Here is a 25,683-nt window from a genome sequence, read left to right on the forward strand (position 1 = left end):
AATAAAAGTTGTACATCCTACTATGGAATATTATTCAGCCAGAAAAAGGACCTACACACTGACACATGCTATCCTGATGAACCTTGAAGATAATATGCTGAGTGAAATAAGCCAGACACAAAAGGCCACGTATTTTCTGATTCCATTTATGCAAAATGTTCAGAGTAAGTTTATCCATAGAGACAGAAAGCAGATTAGTGGTTGCTGAAGTCTGTGGGGACAGGAAATATGGCCTTAGTGCGTGCGTGCTAAGTCGTTTCAGCTGTATCCAACCCTTTACGACGCTATGGACCATAGCCCACCAGTCTCCTCTGTCCATGGGATTCTCCAGGCAAGCATACTGGAGTGGGTTGCTATGTCCTCCTCCAGGGAGGAAGGATCGAGCCTGTGTCATTTATGTCTCCTGCATTCGCAGGTAGGTTCTTTACCACTTAGGGCCACCTGGGAAGCCCCAGTGGGTAGAGGATTTGGGGGGAGAAATTAAAATATTCAAAATTGGCCACAGTGATGGTTGTACAAATCGCTGAATACACCTGAATTAATGATACACCTAGGAGGAGTTCCCGGTGGTCTGGTGGTTAAGAATCCACTTGCCAATGCAGTGGATATGGGTTCCATCCCTGGCCCAGGAAGCCTGCACATGCCGCGGGGAAACCAAGCCCGTGCCCGTGAGCCTAGAGCCTGTGCTCCGCAGCAAGCAGTCTAAGCACCAGGATGAAGAGCAGCCATGGCTCACCACAGCTAGAGAGGGCCCGTGTGCAGAAACAGAGATCCGGCGCAGCAGTGAGCACATGAAAGGTGCATGCAGAACTACACAAAGGCCCGTCCAGTCAAGGCCACGGTTTTCCCAGTGGTCACGTATGGATGTGAGAGTTGGACTGTGAAGAAAGCTGAGCGCCAAAGAATTGATGCTTTTGAACTGTGGTGTTGGAGAAGACTCTTGAGAGTCCCTTGGACTGCAAGGAGATCCAACCAGTCCATCCTGAAGGAAACCAGTCCTGGGTGTTCTTTGGAAGGACTGATCCTAAAGCTCCACCTGAATTAATTAGAAACTCCAGTACTTTGGCCACCTCATGCGAAGAGTTGACTCATTGGAAAAGACTCTGATGCTGGGAAGGATTGAGGGCAGGAGGAGAAGGGGATGACAGGGGATGAGATGGCTGGATGGCATCACTGACTCGCTGGACAAGAGTTTGGGTGAACTCCGGGAGTTGGTGATGGACAGGGAGGCCTGGCGTGCTGCGATTCATGGGGTTGCAAAGAGTCAGACACGACTGAGTGACTGAACTGAACACCTCAAAGAGGGGAGTTCTTAAAAAACAGTCTTTCCTGGGATGGTGATGCTGAAGGCGCTGGGACCATACTCTGAGAACTTGCTTTGGGGTGACTTGTATAATGTGGATCAGAAAGTGCTAGAGAAGTTCTGGTGACCCCGGGGGAAAATGGGACAAAAGAGGTTTTCCATAGTGCCAGCCCTGGCAGAACCTGGGAGCCCATTGTACCCTGGAGGAGGCAACCAAGAAAAATGGTACTAGGCTGGAGGTCTCAGATAAGGGGCCCTTGGGCCCCCCACCACCAACCAAGACTCAAGAGGCCTGGGTTCTCTGCCTTCTCATCGCAGGTTCCCTGGAGCTCTGCGCTAATGCTATATGGTTTTGGTATGTGTTTCCTCCGGATGTTATTATTACAGTATTATATGCACATGATAAAATTATTATATGCACAGAAAAAATTCAAACAGTACAGCAGGAATCGACACACTTTCCATTAAGGGCCGAGTAAGTACTTGGTAAGTATTTTTGGCTTTGCGGGCCCTGTATGTGACCTCTGGTCTCTATTGCAGCTATTAATTTTGCCTTCATCTGCTGCAAGTAGCCATAGATAACACACATATGAATGAATGCTGTGTCCCAACAAAATCTAACTTTTAAAAATAATTTTATTTATTTATTTATATTCCTCTTTGGCTGAGCTGGGTCTCCATCGCTGCCAGGGCTTTTCTCTAGTTTTGGCGAGCAGGGGCTATCTTCATTTGCCGTGCACAGGCCTCTTGGGCTTCTCATTGTGGTAGATTCTCTTGTTTCAGAGCACGGGCTCTAGAGCACAGCCTCAATAGTTTTGGTACAAGGGTCCAATTGTTCTGAGGCAAGTGGGATCTTCTCGCATCAGGGATCGAACCCATGTCTCCTGCAGTGGCAGGCGGATTCTTTACCACTGAGCCACCAGGGAGGCCAAAATTTAACTTTTTAATATGGAAATTTAAAACAATTTACTGGAGTTTAGTTCGTTTACAATTTGTGTTCAGTTCAGTTCAGCTACTCAGTCGTGTCCAACTCTTTGCGACCCCATGGACTGCAGTATGCCAGGCTTCCTTGTCCATCACCAACTCCTGGAGTTTGCTCAAACTCATGTCCATTAAGTCAGTAATGCCATCCAACCATCTCATCTGCTGTTGTCCCCTTCTCCTCCCACTGTCAATCTTTCCCAGCCTCAGGTCTTTTCCAGTGAGTCAGTTCTTCGCATCAGGTGGCCAAAGTACTGGAGTCAGCTTTAGCATCAGTCCTTCCAATGAATATTCAGGACTAATTTCCTTTAGGGTGGACTGGTTGGATCTCCTTGCAGTCCAAGGGACTCTCAAGAGTCTTCTCCAACACCACAGTTCAAAAGCATCAGTTCTTCGGCACTCAGCTTTCTTTATAGTTCAACTCTCACATCCATACATGACCACTGGAAAAACCATAGCTTTGACTAGACAGGCCTTTGTTGGCAAAGTAATGTCGCTGCTTTTTAATATACTGCCTAAGTTGGTCATAACTTTTCTTTCAAGGAGCAAGTGTCTTTTAATTTCATGGCTGTGGTCACCATCTGCAGTGATTTTTGGAGCCCAAGAAAATGAAGTTTATCCCTGTTTCCATTGTTTCCCCATCTATTTGCCATGAAGTGATGGGACTGGATGCCATAATCTTAATTTTTGATTGCTGAGTTTTCAGCCAACTTTTTCACATTCCTCTTTCACTTTCCTCAAGAGACTTTTCAGTTCTTTTTTTCTTTCTGCCATAAGGTGGTGTCATCTGCGTATCTGAGGTTGTTGATATTTCTCCCAGCAATCTTGATTCCAGCTTGTGCTTCTTCCAGGCCAGTGTTTATCATGATGTACTCTGCATGTAAGTTCGATAAGCAGGGTGACAATATACAGCCTTGACATACTCCTTTCCCGATTTGGAACCAGTCTGTTGTTCCACGTCTGGTTCTAACTGTTGTTTCTTGACCTGCATACAGATTTCTCAGGAGTAAGGTAATGCGGTCTGGTATTCCCATCTCTTTAAGAATTTGTGTTAGTTCAGGTGTATAGCAATTACCTACTTTATATACAGTAGTATTGTACATATGGGACTTTCTCAGTAGCTCAGCAGATCGAGACTCTGGTTCAATTCTTGGGTCAGGAAGATCCCCTGGACAAAGAAATTGCAACCTGCTCCAGTATTCTTGCCTAAAAATCCCATGGACAGAGGAGCCTGGTGGGCCACAGTCCAATGAGTAGACAGGACTGAATGATTAAGTAGACCACAGTGTATATATCGGAGAAGGCAATGGCACCCCACTCCAGTACTCTTGCCTGGAAAATCCCATGGACGGAGGAGCCTGGTAGGCTGCAGTCCATGAGGTCGCTAAGAGTTGGACACAACTGAGTGACTTCACTTTCACTTTTCACTTTCATGCATTGGAGAAGGAAATGGCAACCCACTCCAGTGTTCTTGCCTGGAGAATCCCAGGGACAGAGGAGCCTGGTGGGAGGCCGTCTATGGGGTCGCATAGAGTCGGACACGACTGAAGTGACTTAGCAGCGGCAGCAGTGTATATATATATATATATGTGTGTGTGTGTGTGTGTGTGTGTGTGTCAAGCCCAGTCTCCCAGTTTATCTCTTACTCCTTGAAATAAACCTTATTTTATTTTATTTAGTTCTACCAGTTTATTGCTACCAACCCATCACCCTCCACCCTCATGCACACATGCTCGGTCATGTGACCCCATGGAAGCACCCCGACAGGCTCCTCGGTCCATGGACTTTTCCAGGCAAGAATACTGGAGTGGGTTGCCATTTCCTTCTCCATAAACCTTACTTTTAAAAACAAGTACTTGTATTTTTGGGCAATGGGCCTTAGTTTACTAATTCCCGTGGAAAAGTAAGCTAAAAAAATTAATAAATAAACATGGAATCTCCTCCTCTTCCCAAATTCCTCCAAGGAAACCACTGTTAATTTTCTTGTGTATTAGTATTGTGGCTAAAAGCACAAAAGTCAAGTTTTTATATAAAGGCAAAACAAGCCAGGTGGCATCATAATTTTGAGTGAAACCCAAAAAGCCCAAACCATTTTTTTACTCCCTTAAATACCTTGAATGTAACAGAGATTAAAAACATACTTTTTAAAATATATTTTCATTCGGCTGTGCTGGGTCTTAGTTGTGGTATGTAGGATCTAGTTCCCTGACCAGAAATCGAACCCAGGCCCCCTGCCCACAGAACACAAAGTCTTAGCCACAGGACCACAGGGAAGTCCGATTTTTTGTTTGTTTGTTTCATAATTTTACTCATTTATTTTATTTACTTTTGGCTGTGCTGGGTCTTCGTTGCTGTGAGAGCTTCCTCCAGCTGCAGCGAGTGGGAGCCACTCTCTGGCTGTGGCGCGAGGGCTTCTCATTGCGGTGGCTTCTCTTGCTGAGCGTGGGCTCTAGGGCGCATAGGCTCAGTACCTGCAGCTCCTCGGCTCCGGAGATCAGGCTCAATAGCTGTGGTGCCTGCGCTTAGTTATTCCGAAGCATCTGGGATCCTCCCGGATCAGGGGTCGAACCTGTGTCTCCTGCATTGGCAGGCAGATTCTTTACCACTGAGCCACCATGGAAGCCCCCCGAATTTTTTTTTTTTTAATTGATAAAGCAAGTCAGAGTTGATAAATAACAATGGAAATGATTTAACATATAGCTCCTATCTTTAGGATAACTTAGTAGGTGTTCCAAAAATGTGTATTGCATCATTTGATTTTTAAAAATACTCCAGAATGATAAGCATTCTCCTAGAGAATCAGGGCAGTTCAAGTTAAATTTGGCCCAGTTAATTTAACCCAATATTTTGAACATCCATGTAGATTTATTAATTGCAGATTTATCTTCTCTGTCCTCTGCTTTTGAATTTCTACTCTCAGAGTATCTAAGAACTGAATTCTGTATTAACCACTGCCTGCTTGCTTTTGTCTTCTTGGGATGTTACTTCAAGTCAATAGCAGAATTAATCCAGGAAAAAACAAGGTTTTTAGGACGCAGCTAACAAGGACAGTCTTTCTCTAGGTCTTGAACATTTTTATTGTAAGAAAAAAATATCTTGATAACACCAAATCCTGAAACACATTGTTCCTTGCCATTTAAAGATACTATAGTTGTTTAAAAAAAAAAGAAATTCAAAAGGCTCTCTCAAAATGTAGATTCTTAAAGTATTGACAAGAATTTCCTTTCTATTTTCCTTTGGTTGATGTGCTGAGCAGGAGCAGAGATTATTTATGAACAAAAACTACTCTAAAGAAATAATTATTAATATGGGATATTATCTTAAAAAAATAGAACAATCCCCAGGGTTCCTGGCACATAGTAACTGCTTAATAAAAGTTGTCTATTTTGTATGTAATTTTCTTTAAAAGGGACCTCGGTGTTCTCAAGTTGGTTGCCTCAGACCCTGAGACTCTTTCCCTATCAACCTTGATATCAAATGCCATTATTTTAATTAATTTAAATTGCCTGAGATCCTATCTGGCAGATAAAATCCAGTTGCTGCTTGCAATAGTCACTGTACTCCAAACAGTGGTGCAAAAAATCTGCTTGTTGCCAGCATGTGTATTTATTGAGTCAATCAAAATATTACTCCGCGTAACTCCCCTGGTGGTCCAGTGGCTAAAACAGGGGGTTTTAGCCCAATGCAGGGGTTCAATCCCTGGTTGGGGCATTAGGTTCCCATATGCCACGACTAGGGCTTCCCTGGTGGCTCAGACGGTAAAGAATCTGCCTCCAATGCAGGAGACCAGGGTTTCATCCTTGAGTAGGGAAAATCCCCTGGAGAAGGGAATGGCTACCCACTCCAGTATTCTTGCCTGGAGAGTTCCATGGACAGAAGAGCCTGGAGGGTTACAGCCTGTGGGTTTGCAAAGAGTTGAACAGACTGAGCAACTAACACTTTCACTTCACATGCCACAACTATGACCCAGGGTAACCAAATAAATAAACATTAAAAAAAAATTCCTGAGCAAGAACTATGGAGGGAAAGACCTATTTCCTGACCAGCCATAGAGCCTAGTATTAATAGCTTAGCTGTGCCTTGTGTCCAAGTGTCCTAAGAGATGGGAGACAGGGGATCCAAGGATGTGACAACCTCACTGGCCAGGGGACCCACATCACGGCCTTAAAAACGTTCCTTTTTTTCTGCCTTCATCCAGACCTTGAATATGGGGGTGTCGGAGAAGCATTCTGCATTTGTTGCATGAGTGAATGATTGTACGTGAGGTTAAATACATTTACTTTGAACGCATGGATGTTCTCCACCCTCATTTTCAAACCCTCTTTGAAAATAATTTTCCAGGTCTGCAGTTTATTTTTAGGCTAATTAGGAGAAGAGTAAGTTGAGTCATTGAACGAGCTAATGCCAAGTCTGGAGGCATTTGTGTTTGTCACAGCTGCTACCGGCATTCAGTGGGTGGACCAAGGATTCAGATAAACATTCTACAGTGCACAGGGGAAAAGAGAAGTGTTAGTTGCTCAGTCGTGTCCGACTCTTTGCCCCCCCATGGACTGTAACCCTCTAGGCTCCTCTGTCCATGGGATTCTCCAGGCAGGAATACTGGAGTGGGTTGCCATTTCCTTCTCCAGAGGATCTTCTGGACCCAGGAATGGGACCCTTGTCTCCTGCATTAGCAGACAGATTCTTTACCACGGAGCCATCCTGGTTCAAATCTTTACCTTATTTGTTTTTATTATAGTAAAGTACATAAGATAAAATTTACCATTAATGACGTTTCATCCATTCAACATGTTATGCAATCATCACCAGTATTTCTGGGACATTTTCATTACCTTGCTCCCAGAAACCGCATATCCATTAAGCAGTCATGCCCTCCACCCCCATACCCAGCCTCTAGCAGCCATTAATGTGTTTTCTGTCCCTGGATTTGGCCATTCTGGATATTTCATATAATTGGAATCATACAGTATGTGGCCTTTTGTGGCTGGCTTTTTATTCAATATAATGCTTTCAAGGTTTATTGAAGCAGCTATACATGCTTCCTTTTCAAGGGCTGAGTAATATTCTACTGTAGGATACATCGCCTTTTGTCAGTCTATTCATCTGTCCATGGAAATTTGGTTGTTTCCATGGAAACAATCTTCTGACAGGAAACTATCATGTCTCCTGCTGCAATGAACATCTGTGTACAAGTTTTTGTTTGAGACCCTATTTTCCATTCTGTTGGGTACATCCCCATGAGTGGCATAGCTGGGTCATCCCATGCTAAGTCTATGTTTAAGCTGTATTAAGAATCCCTTCCCTTGTTTTTTATTACCTCTTAGCCCTTTCCTTCTTTGCGCCTTGGTTTCCTCTCCTGTAAAGAGGGGTACGTGGTTTTATTTCAAAGGGCAGTTGAGAGGATTAAACAAATGAGTTACTGTGAGCCCTTGGCCCAGTGCCTGGCACGGGGAAGCACTCAATAAACACGAGCAATTACTATTGCTCTTACCTGACTGTGGGGATTAAGATGCTCGAACACAAAGCATGCTACCTAGCTCTTTGAGGAGTTACTATTTGGTTTACAATTCATGCTAAGAAAATTCTGTCAGGAATGCGTGAGATGTGGCAAACCTCTAGGCTGATCCTCGTCAAACACGAGTCAATTGCCTTTCAAAACAAAGGATGGTGGGACTTCACTGGTGGCCCAGTGGTTAAGACTCCACGCTTCCAAAGTAGGGGGCGTGGGCTCCATCCCTGGTCAGGGAACTAAGATATCCCACGTGCTGTGAGGCCAAAAAAATAAATAAATGATAAAACTAAAATAAAACATGGCTTCCCTGGTGGCTCAGTGGTAAAGAATCTGCCTGCTAATGCAGGAGACCCAGGTTCAATCCCTGAGTTGGGAAGATCCCCTGGAGAAGGGAATGGCTACCCGCTCCAGTATTCTTGCCTGGGAAATCTCATGGACAGAGGAGCCTGGAGGGCTACAGTTCATGGGGCCACAGAGTTGGACACGACTGAGCCAGTGATACTTGATTGGTAAATGGCAGAGACTGAATTTAGTCTTGCCTTGTTTTGGCTGCACTGGGTTTTCGTTGCGGCTTGCAGGCTTTCTCTGGTTTCTCTAGCGCGCGAGCGCTCAGGCTTCTCGAGTTCGATCCTTGTCCCGGGAAGATCCCACGTGCTGCAGCTACTGAAGTTCTCACCTCCTAGAGCCCATGCTCCACAGCAAGAGAATCCACTGCATCGAGAGACCCGAGCACGGCGACTGGAGAGCAGCCCCCGCTCCCTGCAACTTGGGAAAAGGCCGCACCGCAATGAAGACCCAGCATGGCCAAAAAAATAAATAAAACAAAATTATAGATCAAATTTATAAGACTCTGCAGAAAGGAAGGTTCCTGAAGATTTGGCATGAGCAGTGCCATTGAAAGGTGGCCTGTATCGCTTTTCAGAATGAGAAGATAATGTAAACACAGTCCCAAAATTATGAGGGTCCTGATTCCAGTGGGGGAGGGGGATTTCACATTGCGGGTATCAAATGAGTTGCTTAGTAATGCTTTTTTTTTTATCGTGGCAATTTGGAGCCAGACTACTTGGGTTCAAATTTGGACTTCTCCGTTACCAGCTGTGTGACCTTGAGCCAGTTACTTAACCGGGAGCCTCAGTGTCCTCCTCCATGAAATGGGCATCAGAGCGCCTGCCTCACAGGGTTGCTACTGCTGCTGCTGCTAAGTCGCTTCAGTCTTGTCTGACTCTGTGCGACCCCAGAGATGGCAGCCCACCAGGCTCCTCCGTCCCTGGGATTCTCCAGGCAAGAACACTGGAGTGGGTTGCCATTTCCTTCTCCAATGCATGAAAGTGAAAAGTGAAAGTGAAGTCACTCAGTCATGTCAGACTCTTGGCGACCCCATGGACTGCAGCCTACCAGGCTCCTCCGTCCCTGGGATTTTCCAGGCAAGAGTCCTGGAGTGGGCTGCCATCGCCTTCTCCACAGGGTTGCAGTGAGAATGAAATGAACTGGGTAACACGTGAAGTGCTTCAACAAGTTCCTGCCTCACAGTAAGGGCTATTTAACGGAGCGCTCACATTGTTTTTTTCTTTTTTAATTACCCCATTGTTCCATAGTCTTGGGCTTCCCTGGTGGCTCAGATGGTAAAGCGTCTGCCTGCAATGCGGGAGACCAAGGTTCAATTCCCGGGTCGGGAAGATCCCCTGGAGAAGGAAATGGCCACCCACTCCAGTACTTTTGCCTGGAAAATTCCATGGACGGAGGAGCGTGGTTGGCTACAGTCCATGAGTTCCCAAAGAGTCGGACACAACTAAGTGACTTCACTTTCACTTCCACAGTTTTACCCTTTTAAGAAGATCTGACCAAGAGGGGTGGTAGTAGTCTGACAAATTTTCCTAAAATGCAAACAAACAGAAACAGGAAAAGAAGGCACTCACAGTCTCACTGCCTCTCATTAGAGCATCTTTGTCTTTAAACTTCGAGGCAACCCACTCATATTACCAAAGCATCTTTTTGTGAGCTGTTTCTTTCTTTCTTTTTTTTTTTTGAGTAAACGATATCCCAATATCTGTAGCACACCAGCCAACCATGAACAGTCATTCTAGAAAAGAGTTTGCTTTAAGGTTTTGTGACTTCCTTGGTGGTCCACTGGTTAAGTAGGACTTTACCTTCCAATGCAGGAGGTGCAGGTTGGATCCCTGGTCAGGAAGCTAAGATCCCACATGCCTAGAGGCCAAAAAACCAAAACATAACACAGAAGGACTATTGTAACAAATTCAAAAAAGGCTTTTTAAAAAATGGTCCACATCCAAAGAAATCGTCAAAAAAAAAAAAAAAAAAGAAAGGCATTAAGGTTTTGTTGTTTCACAGCCTAGAAGCATATTGGCCACGTGACTTCCTTAGCCACCCCCATGGTCATTTTTGCCATTTGTTTAACTCAGGCAGCCATGTCCTTTTCACAAGTGGGTTAGGGTTAGGCCTATGAATAGTTTTGAGTGAAAGGATGATGGTGTCAGGAATGGGGAAGGGCTGGGGTCTCATTCATTCTTTTACAAGAACCATCTCACAAGTTCTGGATGGGAAACTATTTGAGAAAAGTCTTATCTTTTCACTTGGTTTCCATAACAGCCCCTTTAGATAGAAACTAGCCTCCCCATTTCCTTGATAAGAACCTTGAGTTCTAAGAGGTTGGGTAAGTTTCCCAAGTTCAAGTTTGCGGAACCCCTTGAACCACCTGGTTCCGCACCCTAAAGCCCCTTACCCTCCCGAACTGCTTACAGATACATGACCTTTACCGAATGCCTTATCTCTATGCCCACATCCTCACTAACCTTGTGGTTAGGGGTTTAAGTTGTATCTTTCCAACTATGGATTATAACACTTACACTGAAAAAAAAAAGAAAAAGAAAAAATGTGCTTGGTACTCTCATTTCTTCTTTGACATGTCCATTAATTTATTTTAGACCCTGATGAGAACCTGCCTTCCAGGTAGGTAAATAGTTTGGGTGGGTCTCAAGAAAAAAAAAGCTGACCAGCTGTTTATGCCGAGTCATGGCTGGAGCTCTGGGAGCAGCAAAATATGTTTTGCTCAGACAGTAGTGATAGGGTGGCCCCTCCCTACTTGGCTCTACCTACTGACAAGGGAGCTGGTCCAGAGGTTCCTGTCTCCCCGGTTTTCTGTCTCTTCCTCTGGTCCTTGGTTTCTCGGAACCAGGGGAGGGGTTGTGAAATTTAAAACAAATTGGCAGTGATCAGAAACAGTGCCAATCCTCTTGCCCAAACAGAGTTCTCCAAACAGCTTCTTTGGAGCATCTTGGCATTAAGGCTCCCAGGAAGCAGGATTTCCACAACTGATTCCCTTCTTCTGCGGAGTTCTTTCCCAACAACCCCTTCTGCGTGTAAAGGGGCTTTAATAATTCCACTGGGCCAAGAAGAAAACACACTAGCACAGCCCTCGGGAATAACTGAGTCTGGGCCTTCTTGGTAGGCCTCAAAGTGCACCGGTCTTGCTTTCCTAGTAGCCATGGGGGCCTAGGGATAAATTCTCCACCTGCCATCCACTCCTCTGTGAAAGATGGGCAAGGGAGGAAAAGAGTAAAGAAGTAAGAAAATCCATCTGAGATGCCTTAAAAGCAAGCAGGCGCTGTCTTTCCCATCTTTGCCCCAGACGGCTCCTAGCTCCTCACTAGCAGTTAGTAAGCATCAGCTGGGGTGGAAGCAGTGATTCAACCTTTATTGAGTATCTGCTATGTGTCAGGCACTGTGCTAGGTTCTGTGGACAGAGCTGTGAGAAAGATAATTTCTTCCATCAAGATGCTTCTAGGAGTGGACAGAGATTATATACACATGTTCATTTTGTTTGTTTGTTTTTCTCTTTTTGCTGTATAACATGTGCATGCTAAGTCATTCAGCTGTCAGACTCTTTGCAACCCCATGGACTGTAGCCCACCAGGCTCCTCTGTTCATGGGATTTCCCAGGCAAGAACACTGGAGTGGGTTGCCATTTCCTTTTCCAGGGGAGCTTTCTGACCCAGGGATTAAACCCAGGTCTCCTGCATTGCAGGCAGATTCTTTACCACCTGAGCTACCAGGGAAGCCATCTAGGATGAAGGTTGTAGGGAATAAGAGAATGCTAGGAAGTACTATGAAAAAGTAAACCAGTTCCCAGAATCATCGTTTACTCTGTGGGTCCCTCTTTGTATCAGCATATGACTGTGGCCCACATCTGCTATATATAATATATCCCCACCTCCCTAGGTGACCTCTAGGCTCTCATATCATCTCCACACATTTCTACCCATCAGTCCAGAATCCTGTTGAACTAATTTATTCACACCTCCATATGGATAATGTCTGGGGCTTCCCAGGTGACTCAGTGATTTAAAAAAGAAAAAAAAAAATCCACCTGTCAATGCAGGAGACTCCGGAGGTGCAGGTTCGATCTTAGGTTGGGAAGATCCTCTGGAGGAGAAAACAGCAACTCACTCTAGCATTCTTGTCAGGAATATCCCATGAATAGAGGAGTCTGGTGGGCTACAGTTCTTAGGGTCGCAAAGAATCGGACATGACTGAGCAGGCATGCATAGATAATATCTAACAAGCACTTCAAATGTAATACAGTAAAAAAAAAGAAAAAAAGGCAAACACAAATAAAAACAACAACCCCTTCCCAGCTCCCCAAAGTAAAGCCAGAAAAACATCTCAGTTTTACTCCCAAACCTCTGTCTCCTCCAGACTTCTCCCCCATGTTGGTAATTGGCAGCATCATTCACTTAGTTGCTCAAACCAGAAATCTGAGAGCAATACTTGATTCTTCTCTCTTCTGTCCCACCCAACTCCAGGCTATCAGCAACTTGACCTGCCAACAGACTAACCTGTTTTCTCCATCTCCACCCCCGCCCCCACCCCAGGCCACTCCATCTCCAGCACTCTCCTAGACTACGAACAGCATTCTTTTATTCTCATTCTCATCTTTTTATTTTTAAATTTTATTATTTGTTTATTTGACTGCACTGGTCTTAGTTGTGGCATACAGTATCTTTAGCTGCAGCATGTGGGATCTCGTTCCCTGACCAGGGATCGAACCCGGACCCCCTGTGCTGGGAATGTGGAGTCTTAGCCACTGGACCACCAGGGAAGTCTCATCTTTTTCTTTTTTTAAAAATCAATTTTATTGCAATCTGACCCATACCATATAATTTACCCACTTAAAGTGCACAATTCAGTATTTTCAGTATATTCACAGAGTTGGATAATCACCAGAATCAGATTTTGGATATTTTCATCACCCCCCAACCCAAAGAAACCCTGTACTTTCTAGCAGTCACTCCCCAAACCCTTAACTGTCCTTAATCTATCTTTCCTATCTATAGGTTGATTTTCCTGCTCTGGGCATTCCGTGTCATTGGAATCATCATACACTATAAGATCCTTTCTGTCTGGCTTCTTTAACTCAGCACAGTGTTTTCAAGCCTCATTCAATTTTTTAAAAAAATTAAATTTATTTTAAATGAAACGATGAATGTTTTTAACGATAAAAGGTATAATTCACAAAGATAAGCATCATAAATCATTAGACACCTTAACAACAAAGAAACAAAGATACATATAGCAAAAAATCAGAATATAAAGAAAAAATATATAATAGTGAGACATATTAACATTTCTCTGAGAATATTTTATCAAGTGCAGAAAAAATAGGAGCATCTTGAAAGATGTCATTAATAATTTAAATATATTTACATTTAATTAATTTATATTAATCCATTCTTCATTGCCAAATAGTATTTTACCGTATTGGGTGTACCACATTTAGTTTAACCATCATGCAAAGTATTCCCTACTCTTATCCTTTTTTAATTCCCGGGTTGGTTCTGAACCCAGTGATGAAGATAAGGTTGGCCAGTGTGGAACCCGATAAGCACCATTATCATTGCCTGCCACCCCTTCCGCCAGAGCGGTCCGGTCTGCCCTCCCCCAAGTGAGAAGGGTTCATTTGCATCTGAGAACCGTTCATTAGCATTTGTGTGAATAACAACACCTCTTCCTAATCTGGGGGGTGATGCTGGGGCTGGACTGATTCGTCGTGAAGTGTCTCCTTCCCTCTTGAATGTCACTGCTTGGGTCCAGCAAGAAATTCACCGGTGGGAAATGCTTAAGGGGTGGGAGGTGGCGGGGGGGCTGGATCTCATCACATTTGAATCATACATTCATTCAACAAATATGTATCTGAGTACTTGCTCTGTCTCAGGGCGCTTGGGATACCACAGAGAACAAAACATTCTTTTCCCGCTAGGGAGACGGACAGTGAATCAAGTAGAGAAAAGAGGAGAAAAACGCAGGGACAGGAGATGAGCAGATAGAAAATCTTCCTGGTCATTTGAGGACAAAATTATATTCTCCCTGGAGACGGTCACTAAGAGATACAGTAGAGACGCAGAGATGTACCTATCCTTCTCCACTCCCTTCTTCATCCACACTGCCTTGGATCTCATCAGAAAGTTGAGACCCCAATCGCCGGTCTCCCAAGTAATGGGAAGGAGGCAGGCCCTAAAGGATCTCAGCCAGATTGGGTTGATGTGAAGGGAATCAATTATTGCCAGATCAAGAGGTACTTTGACTGGTTTTGAGGAGACCAAAACCTGGTTTCTGGTTTGGGCTACAGTGAGAAAAGTTCTCGCACAGCGCGGTACTGGGTTGAATGAATTACACATCTGTTTTCAAAGAGGTAAAATAATTATCACCAGGGCCAGCAAGGGCTGACCAGCGCCGGCCGCTCGCTCCGATCGGGCCGTCTTCTGCCGAGTCGCCGGACGTCTTCAGCCAACCCTCCCGCGGTCACCGGGCCCCGGGCAGGGTTTCGGCTCCTGAATCCCCCGCCTCCCTCCCCGGACGGCCCTGGGGCTTCCTGGGTTGACCACACTCCCTGCCCGGCACCTGCCGGGGCCACTCGCCCCGCTAGGGCTGGGGCCCCCGGGCGCGCACGCCGGGGCTGGGCCGCGAGGCTCCGGGGCGGGCCCCTCGGGTCGGGAGAGGCCGAGGCGGGCGGCGCGGGGCGCCGAGCCGCTGCGCTGAGGGCCGCGAGCGGGCGGGCGGGCGGACCCAGGCGGCGGCGGCGGCGGCGGCAGCGGGCTGGCCGCGCCCCGCTCCGCCTCCCCGCTCCGCCTCCCCGCTCCGCCCTCCGGCGCGGCGCCCGCCCGCCCGCTTGCTGCGCCGCCCGCCCGCCCGCTCTCGTCGCTCGCAAGCTCGCTCTCGGGCCCCCCATGCGGATGTGACATTTCACGCCGCCGCCATTTTGAGAGCGAGCCGAGCCGAGCCGCCGGGCGCCGCGTCCGCTGCCGGAGCCCCGACGACGACGCCGAGAAGGCGGAGGCCGCAGCGCCCCGAGCGCGGCCGGCCCGTCGCCCGCCCGCGCCGCCGCCGCCGCCGCCGCTCCCGCCGGTCCCCGGCCCCGCAGGCCCGCCGCGGCCGGCCAGGCCTCCCGCCCGCCGCGCCCGGCCCGAGGCGGGGCTGACTCCGCGGCCCCCGCCCGGCCGCCCTCCGCCCCCGGCCGGCCCGCGGCCCCGCAGCCCCGGCCCCGGCGGCGGGAGGCGGGCCCCGCGGCGGCGGCGGCGGCGGCGGCGGGAGCGGCGGCTGAGGCGGCGGCGGCCGCAGCAGCGAGCGACGAGGCCGCCCGGCCCGACCCGCCGCCCGGCCGCCCGCCTCGGCGCCGAGATTGGGCGAATCGCGAGCAAGTACGTGCGCGTCTCCCTGCCTCCGCCGCCGCCCGCCGTGGGCCGCCCCGGGGCCGCCGCCGCCGACGACGCGCGCGAGGAGGAGGAGGAGGCCGCCCCGCCGCCGCCGCCGCCGCCGCCGCCGCCCCGGCTCGCCGCCGCCGCCCGCCCGCCGGGCCCGCAGCCCCGGCCCCCGGCCGCAGGCGAGGCCCAGGCCGCGGCCGACATGAACCACCAGCAGCAGCAGCAGCAGCAGCAGAAAGCGGGCGAGCAGCAGCTCAGCGAGCCCGAGGACATGGAGATGGAAGGTGAGGCCCCGTGGGCCGTCTGCGGCGGGGGCCGGGGGGCGCCTTCCATTGTGGCCGGGGCGGGAGGGGGGGCGGAGAGCCGCGGGAGCCACGCGAGGGGCTCGCCATCTTTACGCAGGCCCCGGGCGGCCCGCGGGCCTCGGCCCGGCTGCCCCGGCCCGGGCGAGGCTGCACCGTCATGCCGGGGGCCTGGCGGGCGGGGGGCGGGCCGCGTGCGCCCCCCCTCCCCCGCGCCTCCCCGCCCGCTGCATTGTCCGGCCCGCGGGGCCCCCCGGCCGCCTTCCTCGCCTGCACAAAGCGCCCGGAGCCCCCCGAGTTGTAAAGGAGGGCGCTCCGGGCCCGGCCGCGGAGGGACGCGGGCGCTTGCGGGCTCTGCGGTGCGCCCCGGGTGGGGAAGCCGGGCTCCGGGGAGCTGTGTCCCCCACGGCCCCGGTGGGGCGTCGTGTGGTTTCCCCCGCTTACGCTCTGGAAACGAGATCTCCGTGGGTTCTGGGGCTCGGGCCGCACCTGCTCGCGCGCGCGCTCTCTCCCTCGGAGAGCTCACCGGGGGCGAAGCGGGGCGCCCCGCCCCGACCTCTACCCACCCCCACCCCCTCACCCCGATCGCTCCGTAGCAACACTTGCTGGCCTCGGGCTTGGTTTGGAAACACCTGCAAGGGGCGTAGAGGTTCGCAGCCTCTGGACGGGCCCAGGATTCGGAACCGGGCGCGCTCTTCGTTTCCGAGTTAAGCCGTTTTGCGGGGAGTTAGGTAACCTGGCTGTTTGCGGTGCCTCCGGCCAGGTATGCGTTTGAAACTACGTGACACCCCCCCCGCCCCCCCCCCCGCTCCCCCCCCCCGCCACATACACACACACCAACACACACACACCCTTCTCCCCAGCCTACGACTCCTTACTTCCGAATTCAACCTGACTTCAAAGGTAACTTAGTTTTATGCTTAGGTGCCGGCAGTTTTTCAGAGTGCCCAGCTTTGAGATGATAGCAAGGGCTTGGTAATAGATGTTTGATGTAGAGGCTCTGGACAGGAAAGGGTCTTGCTTGAGCTTACGTAGCGCAATCGGTGCTGGTGGTTCGAAGGCTCGTGGCCTAAGTGCTTGAAAGGGCAAAGTGTAAGAAGTATTCAGAGAGGGTCCTTAGCTGTTTCGAGAGGGGGACAGACAGGCAGGAGTCAAAAAGAGGGCTTCTGAATGAAGGGGGTATTGAATGAGCTGTACTTACGTTGCTTTTAGCCAGAGATTTTGAGCTGCGGAAATGAACAGGGTCGGTAAGGAAGCGTTCCTACAGTGGGGTGCTGCACCCTGGTTGGTGGGAACTCTCACCGTGACTGGTACTCTCCTGTGAATAACAAGGGGCGGCCAGCAATTGAATGTGCCCTGAAAAAAATTGGCCTACAGGATGGCAGAAGGCAAAGTGGTGGGGAGTCCGGCAGAAAGCACTTCCCACCGGGATTTCAGTGGCCACTAATGCGGGATAGGGCAGCCCATCCATGGCCAGGCTGGTGCTGTATCTTCTGACCCCAGCAAGGCAATAACTTCATAGAGCTTTTGTCGTGTGTCATTAAGCCAACTAGCCAGAGGAGTACATTGCCCGGGAGGATTTTGAATATTAAAAAAGAGGTTGTTTTTTAGTGTTCTTTTTAAGTATCATCCAGTCAAGACAAAAACCCAGTAGTTATGTTGTCTTAGCACTTTTTAAAGTGTTTTGAACAGGAACGAGAGCTGATCAGCATGGCCCCCACTGCAGAGCAGATTTCTGGTGTAGAGCTGCGTCTCTGGGGAAGTAGTCATGTCCACAAGTTTCAAGGGCTTTTCTCTAAGACCAGAGAGTGTTGAGTGGGGAAGAATTGTCAGAAGTCATGCCTGCTTTTAAGACTACTTTATTTTCTCAAGGTGTTTTTGGTTCTTATATCCAAGTTTGCGTTGGGAAAGTCACCCATATAATCACTAATCTGCAAATTTACTGCCATTTCAAACTGGATTGCAGAGGTTGTAGTTTATTACTACTCATTCCATAAACTTAAAAGTCTTGTTTTTTTCAAATGGGTCTCTGTCCTGGGTTTATTTTCCAGAAGGTACCTTGTCTTTGTAGGGCTTATGGTCAACACCTTGTCCTGGTAGGCTTATCACTGTTGACCCCCTGTGAGCACCTACAGGTGAGACAGTCTCCCCTATCTCAGGCAATCTCTGTCAGCCTTTCTTAAGCCTTCCCACTCCTCAAGTGTTGTGCTTGGTTTATATATTGTACTTTAGGGTCAGTAAGAGCTAAACAATCCTTCCTGTTAAAAAGGGAGAAGGGTGGGGTTGTGGTGATCCACTGTGCGTGGCTTCATAAGCCAGGCTCTGCGAATGACTCGCACCTGTTTGGTGTTCGCCTTGGTTCCCATAGACTCAGCAGCTGAAAGCTGTCAGGGCTCTGATCAGCTTGAGGAGCTCTGCCCTTGAGGAGCATTGCTTCCCACTGCTCCTAGGCAGGGTGGTTTCAAAGGAGCCGGAGAGGCTGGTTAGATTGGCGCTTTCCCCCATCAACAGGTTAATGGGCTCTCCTTCTGCTGTACTGTTCACTGACTCTGCACAGCCTTTGTATGTCTGCTGGAGAAAAACTGCTCAGGCCAAGTTATTTTTAAAATGTCTTGTTTTGAGCAGTTGGGAAAGTTCGGAAGGGCAGCGAGGGAAAAGATGGGGCGGGTATGGTGGCAGTTCATTGGGGTTGAGACCACATGCTTCCTTCCTGTGAGGCCTGTGCACATTTTCAGGTTGGGAGGCAAATAGCATTGTTGAGGTGTAGCCTCCGTTGGGGCCTGGCCAGGAATGAATTTGCTCGGCAGTTTATTTACCCTCCAACTCAGAGGTAGTGCAGGCCAGGGGGCTGCGTGAGGGCCCCGCACTGGCCAGTGCCCCCTGGAGTACTTGAGAAGTGATAATCAGGGCTGTTCATACCCCCTCGGAGTCAACAGGAAGTTTCCCCGAGGCCTCCCTTCTGCTGCTCTGGGCTGGCTGGGACCAGAGTCAGTACCTCCATGTCTGTTCCCTGGTGTGATTCTCCTGCCCGTGTGAGCAGTCTGAGTGTCATCTTTGAGACTAATGGGGACAGACGGTTTCATTTTGTACTTTTGTACAACGCTCAGACCGTTGCTATCAGGACACCAAGGTGGGAGCAAATGAATGAGTGTGGTCTGCCATTTCTGAAAAGAATTCGTCACTGACTTCTGTGTCTTTTTGTTTGGGGTGCCCCAGTGGTGGATTTCTTTTTCTTTCAAACCTGTGTGGGTAGATTTCACAGAGTTTCAAGTTACTTTTCTGCTGAAGCAGGTTTAGGAATAGAAAGTGAGTTGTCTTGTATACGTGGATCCAAGTAGACTACACCTGGGCATTTTAGTCTATCTAAAGCATGTTTCCTTTTCAAATAGCACCGTAACAAGGAAGAAGTCAAATAATATGAGAATATAGGTTATCGTCTCACAGTAGCTTCGGTTGGTAAAAGAACTCTACGAAGTTAGCATCAACTTGGAGAATCCAGGGGAAAAAAAAAATGGAAGAATTTAGGCCAGACCCAGAAACATCTAACTCTGATGTGAGCCTGTCAAGTTTTGATGGGTTTGGAAGTTACTCGCCACAGGCATTTACCCTCCTGATTCTTCCAGACTGCTGACTTAAGATAAACAAAAGATTGATCAAGTTTTATCAGACATATTGGGGAAGAAATGTATACCTTCATCTTGGCTTTTTTGGGGGTGGGAGCGCAGTCAGTTTTGTGGAAAGGGAGAAAGAAGCTGTTGCGTTAACTCAAGGAAGGCGAGTGGAGTGAGACCAAGTATAGGCTTAGTGCCAGGCCCGTGTCTGAGCGTGGACTTTGCCATTTAATTGTTGTGTGACCTCAGCACGTTGCTTAAGCTCTCAGTTGTTGCATTCTGGAAAAGGAGGTTGGTGGGACCCTGCAGGGTGGTCGTGAGGGTGGAGACATAAAGCATGTGTGCAGTGCTGGGCGTGGAGTGGGGTGCTGTGGCGTTCAGTCACCGTGTGCTGATGGCAACAGGGTCGCACCTGGGCAGGGACAGGCGCAGGTTAATCAGGCGTGCTGCCGCGCACAGGTGGTGCTGGTTGGCATTCGTGGTTCTGCAGTAATTATATCCTAACGTGGATTAGGAAGCAAACTGACCAGCCTCAGTCCAAGCAGCATTGTTCATGAATGGGCTTGATGTTCCTAAGTAGATATTTAAGGTTAATGATAGAATATTTTAAGAAAAGTGCAGGGAGCTCAGAAGGAGAGAGGATGGTGGATTTGGTGCGGTGGGGCACTGCTGGTGGCGCCTGGTCAGCCTGGGGGCCTTCTGCTGAGGGTGTTACTTGACGATTATCCAGTATCCAAAATTGACATGATTGCCAGTCAGGTTTGTCGCAGGGAGGCCAGGTCACAGGAGTGTCCCAACCTGGGAGTTGGCCCTGAATTCTTGTCTCTAAATCCCACATCCTGTTACCAAGCCCTTTTGGTGTTCCACCCGCCAGGCCCCTGTTGCCTCATGCGGGGACTTTGCAATAGGCCTCTTAATGTTCCCTGCTTCCTCTCTTCCCCACACGACTGCCTGGTCCCCTTCCTCATGCAGGTAGATGGCTAGTTGCCCAGGCCTACCTGATGGATCCCTGACCCGGTTTGTGCTTCAGGCTCCGAGCGCGCGCACACACCTGCGCGGCACAGGGTTCAGCCATGGCTTTCAGGCCCTACTCTTGCATGGGTAGTGTCTGCCTCTCCTTGACTGCACAGAGACCCCAGGAAAGAGGCTCAGAAGCCCTTCATTCATTTTCTCAAACTTGTCTGGTGGTCTCAGGCACTAGCCTTGCATAAGAGCCGTGTCTTTGACCTGTGGGCTTGCCACTGTATCCTCATCTTCCCCACCCCGGGACCGTTCCTTTTCTGTTAAGTGTTTCTGTGGGAGACACTCATTCAGGAAACGGCAACCCAAAGGCAAAACAGTAGTACCGGAGGTGGCTGGCTGGCCAAGTCGGTGTGAAAGAGAATGCCGAAGCCATAAACCAATTTCGCTTTGATAGCTGCTAATTCAGTTTTATTGCTTTTAACGTTCAGTTGCTTCGATTGGCATTTTTGATCCTTTTGCCAGGAAAAGGTCCTTTTCCACACACAGGGCATCAGTGAACCTTAATGATGTTTCCTTTTGAGTATTTTTGAGTTTGTTATTGTTTCTGGTTTTTTGCCTGAGTAGTTTGTAGCCTGGCTGCTTCTTGATTTCCAAGGCAAAGGAACTTTGGAGACTGGAGTTGTAACACGGTATTTCTTGACATGTACTATGACAGTTAAATGTTAAAATGTCACCTGCTTCACAGACTTCTTGTTCTGAACTAATTTGGACTTAGGAAAGTTGGAGGAAGCAGGATTTTTAAGTGTCAGGCGTAGGCAAGAAAGTCAGTTATGCCATTTTGGTAGTAAGTTAACACACGACTCGGCTAATGAGAAGTCACATGTGTTGAAACCCTCTTGAAGAGAAGCAGGCCTGCTTCTGAGCGTTGGTGGTGTAGACTAGGAAGTTGGCAGTGGAGGTAACTGCAAAGTTTGCTGGGTAGGGAAATACACTGACCTGGATAAGAGTGAGTGCTTCCAGAACTTAAAGAAGATGCTGGTGTGAACTAGAAAGAGCCAGGGTGTGGGGATGAGGGCAAGGGGCCTCCGCGGGGTCACACCTTGGGGAGGAGAGTCATTGTCATTGGTGTTGGGCAGAGAAGACCGCCGATTGGAGGACGCACTGCCTGCATGTGCTTGCGGGGGCTGGCGCTGCATTGCTGCCCCTTCGGCTGGGACCCGTTAGTGCGGGCACAGCTGTTAATGTTCACGGAGATGCCCGGTGTCCTTCCAGGGAGTGCAGGTCATCCGATTGACCGGGGCTTTATCTTACCAAATGTGAGTGAGCACCATGTCTGAGTCTCAGGGTGGTGGGTGGTTTGCCCTTCTTTTTGTGTCATTTGCGGGGTTTGGGTGGACTCCGGGAGTTGGTGATGGACAGGGAGGCCTGGCGTGCTGCGGTTCATGGGGTCGCAAAGAGTCGGACACGCCTGAGCGACTGAACTGGGAGCCGAAATGATAGAGAGAGGGAAGTTCCCTTCCTTGTGCGACCATGACGGTTGCACGTGCTTCTCCCGCCTGGCATGGGATATTCGAAACCCAGGCCAGCCCGCCCTCCCTGGGCAAGGAATGCCAGTGACTGGTTTCCCTGAGGTCCTGCTACTGGGACGGCAGCGTCCCATGCAAGGTGCCAGCCCCCGAATATCGACCAGGGGAAGGTCTGACTTGAGCAGTGAGTTGTTAAACTGGCCTGAGCTTTGGAGAGGGGTTGTGTGAGATTGTTGGGGTGATCGGTGACGCAGAGCATGATCACATCCAGGGCGTGACTCCAGGTGTCTGGGTGGCAGTCTGACCTCTTGGCTCCCTCCCACCACCCCCTTTATGGTGCTTTCAGAAGGACTTGAGGGGGCTTTTCTCTAGGGTATATAGGCTGAGCAAACTAGGCTTATGCATCTAGAATTGCAAGTACATTTCATCAATATGACTTTGGGGAATAAATTACGTTTCAAGGCTCTTAATTGACCCGGTGCAATTGCGGTTTTCAAACAAGCACCTGTAATACTCTTCAGCCTGTTTACATGGCTAGATCTTCAGCTCCTCCTCTGAAATAGTGAAGGCAGGTAGTTTTCTTTTTCTAATTGAAGTATAGTTGGTAGTAGGTAATTTGGAAGTGCTTGCTTCTTAGAGTTGGTAGTTTGTCAGCTTGGAGGAGAAATTATTCAGTCAAACAAATTGGGTGTGAGTTGGTTAAAGACATTCCTCAATCCCTAACCTCATTTCCTCTTCTATCACCATCATAGATGGACCAGTAAGAGTTTTTCCCCGCGCATCTCAGCCTTGCCCTCCTGTCTTTAGCTTGTGCAGGCAGAGGCAGAGCAGATGGGGCTGGCGTGCCTGGCCCGCAGGATGTCCCTCAAGAAGCTGGTGGGTGAAGTTGCTGAGCTGAGCCCCATGCTTTGGGCAGTCCCCCTCCTCACACAGCTCTGTGTGATGTCCAGCCCGCGCTAGCCAGAGGGCTCCTCCTCTTTCTGAAGCACTCCAAGTCTCCTGCTGCTACTGATGAGGACAGATTAAACCTGTTTTCCTTCCAAGACCTGTACTGCTGGTGAAGGCCACTCGGGGTCTTGGGAGCAGGAGAGAGGATGCTCAGGGTGTCACCTGCACTGTGCAGTGAGGTGGCCACTGGCCACACGGTGGCAGTTGCAGTCCTTAACTGACCAGCCACGCTGCAGGGGTTCAGTTGCCGCCCGTGGCCAACGCTGCCACCCGGGACGAGCAGATGCAGCATGTGTCTGTCGTGCAGAAAGTGTTCGTGGCCAGAGCTCACCTAAACAGTCTGGCTGGAACCTTAGCTAGTGGTGTTTCTGGTGGCATTAGTGTCACGTTGAGTGTTGGAAAGATACAGTGTGTCCTGGAAAAGCTAAATGAAAATGAGTGAATAAATAGTTCCTGGGCAAATGCTACAGAGCAGGCTTTCTTCGGGTATTTGTGGTGAAGATCGAGTTTTGTCTTTTTTAAATTTCCAGTCCACTTGTGGACAGTTTCTTTCTGTGTTTTGTAAGCAATACAGGGTAAACAAATTATTTAAGAAATGAAATAAAAACCCACATACAGAATGCATACCCCACGTTATTACTACATTAAAGTCACATTTCAGCAGTTATCACTTAGAACAAACGCATAGGAAGAAAGACTGGCAGAAGTTATATATGTTCGCTGAAAGTGTGTAGAGGCCATTAGTATGCGGAGCTGTGCTGTGCCCCTGTGACTTTGTCATGGCCCTCTGGTACCTAAACAGTTTTGTGTGAGACAGCAGTTCCCCATAGTAAAAGCTTCCTTGCACACTTGGGAGGAATGCCACGTATACGACTGGTCTTTTTTGTGTGTTTGTTTTGTTTCTGACAATTTTGGCTGTGCTGGGTCTTCGTCTGCCTTGCTGTACGGGCTTTTCTCTGGCTGTGGCGTGTGGGGCCTGCTCTCTAGTTGCAGGTTTTCAGGATTCTCACTGTGGTAGCTTCTCTTGGTGAGCGCAGGTCCAGGGCGCTTGGCCTTCAGTAGTTGCAGCACATGGGCTCAGTTGGGACTTGCAGGCTCCAGAGCACAGGCTCGATAGTTGGGGCGCACGGACTTAGTTGCTCCTCCACGTGTGGGATCTTCCTGGTCCAGGGATATAGAACCTGTGTCTTCTGCGTTGGCAGGCGGATTCTTTACCGTTGAACCACCAGGGAAGCCCACTGACTAGCTTTCAAAGTAACAAGTAATATTGGTCCTGTTTGCTTGGGGGACGTCCTTGCTCCTCGTGGAGCATGTTGATTCCGGCCATCTCGGTATCTGTTTTACCAGCAGTAAATAGTATGCCCGTGAGTCCAGGGCTGCAAAGGTGTGCGTTGGGAGCCATGTAGGACACACGACTCCACGCTCCAGTTTGACAGCGCGTAAACTGGCCCATGCTCGGATGTGGCAGGAAAGTCAAGTCGCTGATAAGTCTCCTCCCTTGCTCCTCGTTTCGGTGAGGCCCGAAGACGGCACCAGCCCGCAGGCTCCTGCAGAGGCGCCCTTGGTCCTCCCCACCCTGCTTTTTGCTGGGTCTCTCCGAGCACCAGGCCTGCTCCTGAGTCCGCCACACCCTGAGCCTGCTGCAGGGCTTCTGTCCTCAGATAGAAGACCCTCCCAACTGGCGGTGCTCTGCTGGCCGCTCCCTGCGCTTAGTGAGGGCTCCTGGTGAACATGTGCAGGGAGGGCTGGCCTAAAGGGGTGGGTCAGTGGAAGCGTGAGGGTGTTGTGCTCAGAGGCGGGAGGTGGCGAACAGCACCATGGCCTTGGGACCTAGCAGGAGAGGATCTGTGGCCCCAGAATCGTGCCCCACGGAGGTCTGTCCTGATCCCCTGGAAGCTGTGACCACTACTGCCTGACAGGGTGCTTCGCAGGTGTGGTTAAGTTCAGGATCCCTGCATGGGGAGATGTTGTTCAGTCACTAAGTTGTGTCTGACTCTCTGCCACCCCATGGACTGCAGCACGCCAGGCCTGCCTGTCCACCATCTCTCGGAGTTTGCGCAGACTCATGTCCATTGAGTCCGAGAGGCCATCCAACCATCTCACCCCCTGTCGCCCCCTTCTCCTCCTGCCGTGTTTCTTTCCTGGCATCAGGGTTTTTTCCAAGGAGTTGATTCTTCGCATCAGGTGGCCAAAGCATTGGAGCTTCTGCTTCAGCCCTTCCAGTGAATATTCAGGGTTGATTTCCTTTGGCGTTGACGGGGTGGGGAGGTGATCCAGGGTTATCCAGGTGGCCCCAGCGTAATCTCAGGGCCCTCCTTCCCCTGAGAAAGAGGCTCGATGTGACATGATGTGAAAGGCCGCTGCTAGCTTGAGGATGGATGAGGAACCCAGGAGATGACCAGGAAGCAGGTCCCGCCTCCAGAAGGAACCCTGCCCTGTGGACACATTGATTGGAGCCCAGGGCGGCCCGTTGTGGACTTCTGACCTCCAAAGCTGAAAGGATAAATGTGTGGTGTTTAAGCCAGTGAGACTGTAGTGATGTGTTAGCTGCCAGGAAACGGGTCAGGGTCCAGGGAGTGGATGAGATGCGGCAGGCAGGCGTCCGGGAACCTGCACAGAGGCTGGGAGAGCGTGGCCGCCCCTCCCAGGGCCAGGCTGCTGGACACCAGGGCTGTGCCCGTGTCTGCTCGTTGGCTCCTTCCCACAGCTCTGATGTAGAGGCAGCAGCATCCCCATTTCACCCCTGAGCAAAACAGAGGTGCTGAGCACGCTCCACAGCCTACCAGGGCTTGGTGGCAGTGGCAGGCTTTAAATCAGGCCAG

The 25,683-nt window shown here is 49.7% G+C and overlaps 1 protein-coding gene across 1 annotated transcript in view; it reads left to right on the top strand.

Moving 5' to 3' along the window:
* Positions 1-15,670: 15,670 nt before the first annotated feature.
* The window catches only part of USP7 (ubiquitin specific peptidase 7), a 54,718-nt gene continuing 44,705 nt past the window's right edge, over positions 15,671-25,683 (top strand). Inside the window, exon 1 of the mRNA XM_052636425.1 lies at positions 15,671-15,795. Within this exon, the coding sequence (XP_052492385.1) occupies positions 15,714-15,795 (82 nt within the window). The 5' untranslated portion in view covers positions 15,671-15,713. The remainder of the gene's footprint in view (positions 15,796-25,683) is intronic.

Source organism: Budorcas taxicolor, chromosome 2 (assembly GCF_023091745.1).
Source record: "Budorcas taxicolor isolate Tak-1 chromosome 2, Takin1.1, whole genome shotgun sequence".
Classification (NCBI taxonomy): domain Eukaryota; kingdom Metazoa; phylum Chordata; class Mammalia; order Artiodactyla; family Bovidae; genus Budorcas; species Budorcas taxicolor.